We start from the raw sequence: 10,474 nt of genomic DNA on the forward strand, positions 1-10,474 counted from the left end.
CATCATATTGCCAGAGCGCAAACACCTTGTTAAAGTTCTATAAAGCGCAAAAGGTCAGCAAACTAAATCGATTTTTCAGCCAGCTGCCGACGTTGATCCTTCATCCAAACTGCGGCTGGACATTGTCCTGGCAAAGAGTAATTCAATTACCGTGTAACAAAAAGTAACGCCTGAATGCAAACAATTTGTAAGCAATTTAAAACAAATGCATTTTAATTGAATTGAGAGTCGGGCTTAACGTTATTAATGGAGTTTTTGGCCCAGATTGGCCGCATAAACTCGTAAACCCCTGCAGGACCTCTCAAAATGGCTTACACCCCGCCCACACATATCGCCATTAAAAAGCCAAGCATGCGAACCTGCTGCTGCGAGCTTATGTTTACAAATTTCGTAATTAAATTTTAAGTAAATATCAATTCAAAACGGCAAATGACATTTTGTGCACCCAACTTGGATGCGGGCTGGAGCTCCGAAAATTTCGCAGGACGAGACGGCGAAAGCAGCTGGAGGAGAACCAGGAGGAGCAGCGTTGATGATGATGACACTAAATAAAAGATTTTATACTGTTGATTTTTGCGCTTTTTGCAACTTTGCACGTTGCATTGCACTTGATCTGTGTGCCAAACGTTACAACGACACTTCAGCAGGAGTGCGGACTGAAGATGGAGGCCGGACTGGGTAGACTGGTTCTGGATCTCAACTGCCAGCGGGAGGAGTCCTGAATGTCCTGGCAATCCTGGCAGCAGCTGCACCAGTTGTTTGTACCATACAATCAGCTCGTTTCGTTTTATTGCCAACGTCGTCATAGAGCAACGCCAACAACATCCTTCACGTCCTTCACCGCCGCCTCGTGCTGGTCCTCCACCGTCGCCTCCGCCTCCACCTGCACCTCCTCCTCGTCCTCGTCCTTGTTCTTGCCCTCATCCTCGTCGTCTTCATCGTCAGCGCTGCGACGTCGCCTAGACACAAGACTTGACAGCAAAGCAAAATTGTATTTACATTCAATTAGTGCCAACAAAATTGTCTTTGGCTGCTTGCCGTAGACTGCGCCTAGTGCCACAACCAAAGCCAGTTTTACAGGCCAGGCCCATACCCACACGGCCAAAAAAAAGCACCAAAGTTGTGATGGAATTTTACTGGCTGTCGTGAGATATTGAGAAAGATCTTTATAGTTCCCAAAATACCTTTTAGCAAATGTATAATAATTGCTTATAATATCTATAGCTACAATTTACAACTACAATTTATCATTCAGTAAATGAAATGTGTTCAATATAATGTATCTTGAACGGATCAGGAATTCTTTATTTAGAGAACGATCAAATTTTCATTAAAAGAACCAAAATCACATCAATTATGATACTTACCTTTAATTAAAGTTAAAGTTACCTTTAATTAAAAATACGTGTTTTCTGATGACATGAATGCAAGCATCCTTTGGCCATTTATTTAATTTTGACTATGACAATGCCTGTGGACAATGACTTTTTATAGAGCCCTCCAGCTACGGATGATTTCTTGATTTTTTCAACATATAAATGACATTTTTCTGTCATATTTTATACATTTTTTCGCTGTGCAAAAGTTTTTTGCAAGTTGGCTGGGCGTAAATTTCTTTTCGCATTGGTGCGGGCAAAAGGGGCGGGAGTCGACAGTAGGCGTGCTCCTCGGCATGACCCATGTTTGCAGCTTTTTAGTTGGGAGCTAAGTAATGTAAAATTTATTTTAAATAAACTGAAAATATGTTTTGGCTTGTACCAGAACCAGTTCCTTATTATTCGTGTTGTTTCCTTTTTTGCCAGCCAGTCAGCCAGTCAGCCAGCCTGCTTATTTCTTGGCAAGCATTTTATTTATGCATAACAAAGCACCACTTAAATCTGCTCAGCATTTTACTTTTTTCCTTTCTCGGTTTGCGCTGCTGCCTCAGAGAGAGCCGCTGATGCTATTCGAAAGTTTGCAATCTGCATGCCAAGTTGTCGACGTTTTCACACAAACAGGCCGGGAAAATGGGAAATGGGAAATGGGTTACTGGGGTTGGCTGGGATATGGGGATAAGAAGAAGGCCGAGGATGGGGATGAGGCAGTGTAGCCGGTATTGCAAAATGGTGGGGCAGTGCTTGCCAGGATCCAGGATCCTGCATCCTAGCCGTGTGCCGAGTGCAAGTGCCTGCGCGTTTATAACTTTTCAACTGTTGTATGAAATTTTACAAATTAGATTCATTTCTATGCATTGAAATACATTTTCAAACTTTGCAGCAGAAAGTTGCCAGGATGTTTGCACACACACACACTCGTACACTCATGCACTCATACACAGAAGACCCGATTTCCTAAAAAGGACCAAAGGGAGAGCCTTGGCGCTAGGACAACGACTCCGACCCAGTGACACAACATGCCAAAACTCAGTCTATTAGTTTGTCAGTTTATAAAGAAACATGTATAAAAGTTTTACATATTTGCAATTTCATTAATACAAAACTTATTTGCAAACCCAATCCCCATCCCACGTACCCACAATTTTTGTTAATTTCAACTTGAGCTCTCACCCTCACACACACACACAAACACACTCGTACAGGGAGATTCATCCAAAGTTGCTGGGTAAAATTCCAGAAATTGAAATGTGAAAACTCAAACATTCCGTTGATAAAAAAAATTTTGGAATGGGAAAAGAAAATACCCAACTCGAACATCATTTGCAGCAATAAAAGAAGTCAGAATTACTCGACGTCAATGCGTCAAATGTATTGGGGCGTGGTCGAGTTGCGGGGGCGTGGCAGGCTGGTGACGCCCCCCTTTCCCCGCATCGAGTTGCGCTCACTACGACATTATCATAATTAATTAAAAAAGTTTTTTAAATCAATTTCCAAATGCCAAGAAGTGTCTGCAGAGATGTTTGATGAACCGTGGCCAAAGAGAGCAGCTGAAAAAATTAATAACTTTGGCTTGTCATGGACATGGACAAGAGCCCGAGGTCCTTGCGCAAAATTCCAAACCATGAAATGACTGCCAGCTTGATCCACTTAGAAATATTCTAGTGATTCCCCGATTAGTATTTGCTAGCGTTCAGAATGCTGGGCAGAGCTGAACTTTCATCGGAATGAAATCGAATGCATTTTGCCAGATGCATTTTCAGATTACTTTTGCATTGGGGTTTCATTAAAAGATAGTTTTGGGGCTCCCCTTCAGTGGGGGTTCTTATTAGAAATCGTTTGAAAGTACATTATGAACCGTGACGTTTAGCCAAAATGGACTTTGAGTTTTTGGAAAGTTGAAACCCAAATATTTCATTGTAAACGAAAATGATTATTGATGCTGTTTCAAAAAATGAAATATTTCGAGTTCAGATCAAGACGGCTCATCTACTAACAAGGAAAAAACTTTAAAATTTGAAATTGATTTTAGAAATGGTTTTAAAATTACGTATTATGGTGTCTTTAAGTATGTTGCGAATATAGAAAGAATTTTCTTGCTGCATACTTATGGACATCTAAATAAAACTACACAAAAATTTGGCCATTCATGTAGCAAAATCAATCAATTTAAGACATATTTAGGTACTTAAGAAGTTTTTTTTTTTAAATATGATATTTTTACCGTATGCAGTGGGTATATGTATGGAAAATTTCTATCGCATTTCGATTATCTGCCTGCAGGATTGAATCGAAGGAATATGATTCCCCTATCGGCAGCGAGAGTCTGGCTTACCATTAAGGAAATTGAAAGTGCGCCATTCAACTGAATGGTACTATACCATACATGTTTGCAGTTGTGGTGGGGAATGGCAAATCAAAAAGCCAGCTGTAGTGCAATGCATTTTAATTTAGCCCGCAACTCACACAAAACCAAAGTGAAGTACAACCAAGCAAATACATATGCAGGTGAAACACGAGCGGAGGCAGTACATAAATAAATACTTGAACAAATATTTACAACTCTGGCGCGGAATTATAAGCAGCGCCCGAAAGTATGCACTACAAAAATGAAGCAAGAATCCCCTGCCAGCGACTGTGTGATTGTGTGTGCGTGTGTGTGTGAGCGAGCGAGGAAGCTCACACCTGTTTGCACGTGTGCGTGTGAGGGTTGGTGTCTGTGTGAGTGAGTGCAAGTGCGCATAAAACGCGCCGCAGCAGAAGTGAACAGCATTTTTATTTATTTGCCGTGGCGCAGTTTTTATTTTTCTTAGCACATTCCCCACTTTTTGTTTTCCTGCCAAATATGTATGTGGGTTGGATTCAAACACGGAGAAAAAATGGCACTAGGAGTTGCAGTAATTCGAAATGAATAATTTACGTTGACTTGGTTAGGCACTACACTTAAAGGGTTCATTTGGCGTTTTTTGACAAAAAAAATGTCAATTATATACTTTCCAGCTTAAAGACTATGTATTAGTTATTTCAGGAGTTGAAGAAGGACGGAAGTTACACACGGTTTTCTAACCTTATGCAGCAATACATGTTGCTGTCCTTCTTTCTCTCTTAAAACTTTTTAAGTGATTCGAAACCTGTTGAATTCGGTGACTTGTCCTTAGATTTGAATATATTTAGATATGTACGTGTATATTTGATGTAGATAAACAATATTGAAACTATAGATAAATATTTTGTTATTTTATTTACTGTGTAAACTGCACCAGCAGCTGCAGTGGCTGGGCGGTGGGCGTGGCCGACACTCACATATATTGCAGATAAGGTTTGCGAGTGCAGGCTTGTTTGGCAAAGCGCCAGTTTAACACTTAAGATATCGTATTTCTTGGACTCGCATGTCTGTGGATGTGTTTGTGTGCCACAAAGGAGCAGGAGGTGGCAAAAGATAAATATGCATGCGGTTGGTTTATAAGTGTGTGTGTGTGTGTGTGTGTGTGTGTTAGCCATTTCAACAGACGCGCCTCCTTTTTGCGCCGCCTTTCGCGCATTTGCATGCAATAAAGATGGCGGGGCGATAACTAGGTTGCCTGCCATTGTTTGCCTTTTCCCCATATTTCTCTTTGGGCATATGTATATGTGTGTGTTAGCCGCACTAGTTGGCCGCCAAAAGCAGCGGCAGACAGCCCAAGCAGCCACTAAAATAAAAGGCAAAGTCCGCCAACTGGCGTATCCTGCCACTGCCACCGATTCTTCTTCTGCTGCTGCTGCTGCCATGCATTATGCAGATGTACACCAGGTTCATGAATATATATGCGAGTACTTTGTCTACCTACACATGCAAGCAGCTGGAGGCACTGCACTTACATAAAATATAATTCATTTAAATGAATCTGTCAAAATAATACTACATATTATCATTAATCCGTTTACCTATAAATGAAATCCTCATACATATTTGTACTATATAAAAATAATATCTTTAAGATATTTCTAGAAGGAAAGCTGGGTCACTTCTTACATGCACTTTCGAAATCCTCACATTTTATATTATATAACTAAGTGCTTAGTTCTCTACACCCTGCGTTTTATTAGTGTACAGCTCCATGCATTCGCAGTTGTGCGAAAAAAGGAAGGCAGACAAAACTAACTGACAAAATGCCATATGTTTGTGCGCGATAAGCTGCAAGACCCCCTTCCACTGGCAGTTCCACCAGCCCACGACGACCCCGTTTCAGCAGCTCCAACCTGTAATTATAATTTAACACCGCATCAAATCAAACGGGTCAGGCAATAAGGACAAAACACGAGCAAATCGATGTCCTGGCCATCGTACCACACGCACATTTCCCGGGGCCAAAAGCCGAATGCCCCAACCTGAATCGCTCAGCCAGCTCAAAAACCCGTGGCTCCAATGGCTGAGTAAATCAAAAATGTGCAATAAAAATTGCAATAAAGCACGCTTCAAAGGTAGCAAATGCCGTGGAGGGGAGGAGGTTTGTGGAGAACAGGGGAATTGGATGGCTGCAAACCTCATCTAAGCAACGATAATGATTGCAATTCATTTTTATGACTGCCAACTAACCGTTTCCGGGTATAACGATTCTGCAACCCAATTTGTCGGCACGCATATAACCAAATTCAATTAAACACGGAGACTTCCAACAAGCCGGAGCGTAATGAAAGCATTTTATGCTAAACGGGTCATTTTAAATCACACCTAATGTGCGGTTTAGATTTATGAATTTAACATTCAATGCTGTGCTTATCAAAATGATTTAATGCGGCTTGGAGGACCAAATTCTAGTCCAACTGACTTATGGCCTAGAATAATCAGATTTAATTGGTTATATTGCAAAGTAAAAGGTAAAAACTATTTATATAGAGGAATGAAGCCCCGAAGGGAGCTTAGAAAATTCCGGAAGATGTGTATTTTTAAATTGAGAACCTTTAGCTTCTTTATGCATTCCACATTAATATGAGTGCACCAACGATGATATTTACCTAGGCAATTTGCCCATTGACTCCATAACAGTGCGACATTCGTGACTCTGGGAGCAAAAAGGGCATCTAAACAAACACTAGAAATTCCAGCGAGGACCGCCCTTTAGCTTATTTTTAGTCGCGTGGCCAGAAGTGGCCAGAATGGCCAGGTTGAAGTGGCAGGTGGTGTACGGGTGTGCAGGGCACCTGTCGTCGCCAATCAACCTTGACTAGAACTGGGCGTTGCAGGGTGGGAGGGTCACTGGCGTTACTAACATAAGAGTCAGTTCGGCACAAGGCTGCCTTTTGCTGCTGCCACACTGAGGTAAATATTTGTAGGCAACTTGGAATCTGAAAATCACTTTAAACGGTGTCATGTATGCAGTCATATCTCAATAATATTCATTTACAATGAACACCTCCCTTAACTGCTTTCGCTGCGTACTTTTAGCAACTTTTTAATAACTACCTACCTAATGATGTAGGTTTGCAGATCGGAAAACAGAGTTATAAACATAATTAAGAGACTTAAATAATTAAACTTAGATTTGTTTATTATAACTTTGTAATTGTTATTTTTTCAGTGATTTGATACTTTTGGTTGGCTTTGGATGCGGTTTGCTTGGTTGGTTGGCCAGCGATTTTCCAATAAAATGAAATTGCATTTGATGATGCCAGGATGTTTTTTTTCCAATCATTCTGATATTTTCGCCCTCACCCGTTTTGTTTTCCCATGCTGTTTTCCTTCACCCCTGCCATTTATAGAAAATTGAATAAAAGTGTTGGTGGCATTGCGACAAACTGGTGGACGAATGAGCGCGTGATTGGGGGCGATTTGTAGAAAAGTGAAAGCCGGCTCCTGGCCACCACGACCCGGGACCCAGGACCCAGGACCTAGCGTCCTGCCAACGAAGGAAGTGATTAGTGTAGCGCTGCTCGACGGCTTCCTTGCGTGAGTCGCGGCATCCTGAGAGCCACGGAAACAAAGCAAACACGGCGCAGCGGAGAAATCCAATTTGTAATGGGTAGCTGGCCAAGTTACCTTTGATTTCATTGTTTCACCGGGTTGGCTAGCACACACAGACACCCTCACACATTTTAAGGACTTTTGTAAACATTTTTCACATATTGTGCGGCAAATAGAAAAATCTGAAAAAATTCTGATCCAACCAAGATGCATTCGACCAAGATTAAAGAGGGCGATGACAGGGTGAGTTGGCCATTCTATTGGCAGTCATATGTGTTGGCCATTAAACGTGGTCAACTAATTTGAATGGCGCTATTTAGGAGGAGATGGAGCTAAACCAAATCTGGCGAGGATGTCGTAAAATCCAGGGCGCCATTTTTCGTTATAACTTTGACATCTGCGCCGACCTAAAACAGCACGATCCCTGTTGCAGTGGCTTCGTGTCCGGTGAGCACATCCTTGGGATGTATTTCCCTTTTTTATTACGCCCCTTTTACGACCTAATCCATCTTCTCCAGAGCCCATCTTCACGGCCGTACTGGGCAAGTATCGCAAGGTGGCCGGCATGTCTGAGTCGGAACTGCGGGATGTCACCGATTACTTCCAAATTCGAGATGGACGCGTGGCGTATCGTCAGTTTTGCAAGGTGGTCTGCAGCGAAAGTAAGTTGCATGTTAGTCAATCGTATCTTTGGTCCAACTATTTAACGTATAATTCAAGCACTCCATAAGACTGCCAAAAGTGATCTAGCCACGGGACTGGAGTGGAACGATCCCTGGCATGTGAATGTTTTACCCCAGCCGGAGGATCGTCGACGTCTCTGCCTGATTCTGCTCAAGATTGCCCAACTATGTAATATACCGCTCATGCCCTACTTTCAGGACTACGAACTGGTGATTGATTTGCCTTTATTCTATGTCTTATACCCATCTTATTAATGGGTAACTGTCCAATTCACTTGCAGATTGCCCAAAATGTTGGAGTCGTTACAGTCGCGCACTTTTCACGCGTGCTGCACTTCATGAAGATACCGCTGTCGGAGTCCGATTTTCTGCTGCTCCTTAGACGATATATGAAGGACGGCTACCTGGTCAACTATGTGGCTTTCCTCAAGCACATCGATAATATTATAGCATACCTAGGCGAGCATCATTTGCTGGACAACTCCCATGTAAGTGTCATCTTCAATGCTGAAGAATTCGCGCACATGATGAAATGTGTACCATATGTAGGACATAATCAAGGACTTCCCGGGACGTTTAGTGGATCTAGAACTTTCCCAACTGCCAGCTATAGATGGTTGCAAAGCAGTGCATCCCATATTTCCCGATGCTTGCAGTACACCCAAAAAGAATCGAAATCAGTGCGACATTCTGTTCTGCATTCAGAACTACATCTACAAGAGCCAAGTGCGCACCTCTGAGTTTCTAGAGAGCTACGACTCCCTAAACGTAGGTAGCATCACCAAGAACCAATTTGAGCGTGGTCTATCCAACATGGGAGTGGGAAAATATCTGACCCAAAGGGAAATGTCCATTCTGCTGGAACGCTACACTGATCCGGTGGATACCAATCGAGTGCGTTGGCGCAATTTCGCTGATGAGATCGATACAGGTGGAGTGTTATGAACCCTATAAGCAGTATACTTTCTATACACAGTTCTATCATTTTAGTATTCACCATTAAGAACCTGGAGAAGATGCCACAGTGTGTCGTGGAATCGCCACTTCGTCACATCCAGGAGTTGCCCAGACCAGGAGCAGTGCCCTGGGAGACTGTGCCGACGAATATCCGTGATCTGTGTGAGGATGCCATGGGCAAGATTAGGATACGCATCCGCAATCGTCGCCTCTATCTGCATCCGTTCTTCCGAAGCTACGATAAGTAAGTTAACCGATATTATCTTGTCTGAAGGTAAAGGAAAGCGAACTATTTTCTATTCTCTTTCCAGACTCAACAGTGGACATGTGCGCTGCAACATTACCAAGCAGATCTTCCGCACCAATGGCATCCTCTTGTCCGATCCGGAGCAGGACTCTGTACTGAGTCGCTATGGAAACGAGCTGGGCTTCTGCTACACCAAGTTCTTGGACGACGTCGACCCGGCGGAGTATGCCATGCCAGCGATGGTCACCAAGCAGGAACTGGTGGAGTGTCCGCCGTTTGCGAGGGACAATTTGGAGCCAGAGGATATCAGCGAGGAGGTCATTGTGCGCATCCTTACGAACGCCAAGCGACAGGCTGTGGTCAAGAGTGTGGCCGTCATCGAGTTCATGAAGGACTACGATCGCCATCGCGAAGGCGAGATCCTTGAATCGGACTTTAAGCGAGCGCTGGACAACTCAAGTGTTATCATCAAGGAAGAGGAAGCCAATATCTTGTGCAATATGTGAGTTACACATTCCGTTTTATATCCTTAAAACATGCTATAATATCTCGCCTAATCAATTCCTTCCACATGACCAGCTTCCGTTCACCAAATCGCGTGTCCTGTGTTCGCTATCGCGATTTCTGCAAGGCCCTCGACGAGATCTTCATCCAACTGGACACGCACTTGGGTGACCAAGTGGTCACCGCCGTGCCACTGCTCCACCTGCCCAATCTGGACTGCGTCGACTGCTTCCTGAGCTTCGACGAGCGAACCATCTGCTCACAGGCACTAATGAAACTCGCCCGCAAACCGGACGAAATCTCCAATCTGAGCCAGGTGTTCAAGGACTTCGATCGCGAACAGTGCGGCTCGATCACACAGAATCAGTTCCTGCGCGGCATCACGGTGCGCGACATGCATGTAATGCTGAGCAGCCGCGAGTTCCAAGCCATCTGCAAGTGCTTCGGCGTGAAGAAGGGCATGTGCATGGAGTTCAACTACCGCGAATTCCTTAAAATCCTGGACGTGCTCTTTAGCACCGGCCAGATGAAGCGCAACTATTAGGAGTTATTAGAGCTATTAGAAAGCCTCTCCAAATTCGAAGTGTACCCCATTTGGTGTTCCTAAATTTCTGAATATCACCAGGCAAATAAAAAACAATTTGTCGACTTTTAATTTAGATTTTCTTTAATGTAATGTTCGCTTTAAAACTGCCTGATCTCCTTTCGTTCAATTAGGTTGTAATTTCGCTTGAGAATGTTTTATTTTTCAAAGGGAGAAATCTACGCT

At 43.2% G+C, this 10,474-nt stretch overlaps 1 protein-coding gene across 1 annotated transcript; it reads left to right on the plus strand.

Annotated features, from left to right (window-relative positions):
* Positions 1-7,417: 7,417 nt before the first annotated feature.
* Positions 7,418-10,367, plus strand: LOC6553616. The gene is made up of 9 exons (XM_001980209.3): positions 7,418-7,557; positions 7,635-7,761; positions 7,833-7,976; positions 8,035-8,207; positions 8,279-8,485; positions 8,547-8,928; positions 8,988-9,198; positions 9,266-9,703; positions 9,781-10,367. Exons 1-9 carry the CDS (start codon positions 7,522-7,524, stop codon positions 10,247-10,249), a joined length of 2,187 nt encoding a protein of 728 aa, XP_001980245.1. The 5' UTR covers positions 7,418-7,521; the 3' UTR covers positions 10,250-10,367.
* Positions 10,368-10,474: the final 107 nt, after the last annotated feature.

This window comes from Drosophila erecta, unplaced genomic scaffold, assembly GCF_003286155.1.
Source record: "Drosophila erecta strain 14021-0224.00,06,07 unplaced genomic scaffold, DereRS2 tig00000000-arrow-pilon, whole genome shotgun sequence".
Lineage (NCBI taxonomy): Eukaryota > Metazoa > Arthropoda > Insecta > Diptera > Drosophilidae > Drosophila > Drosophila erecta.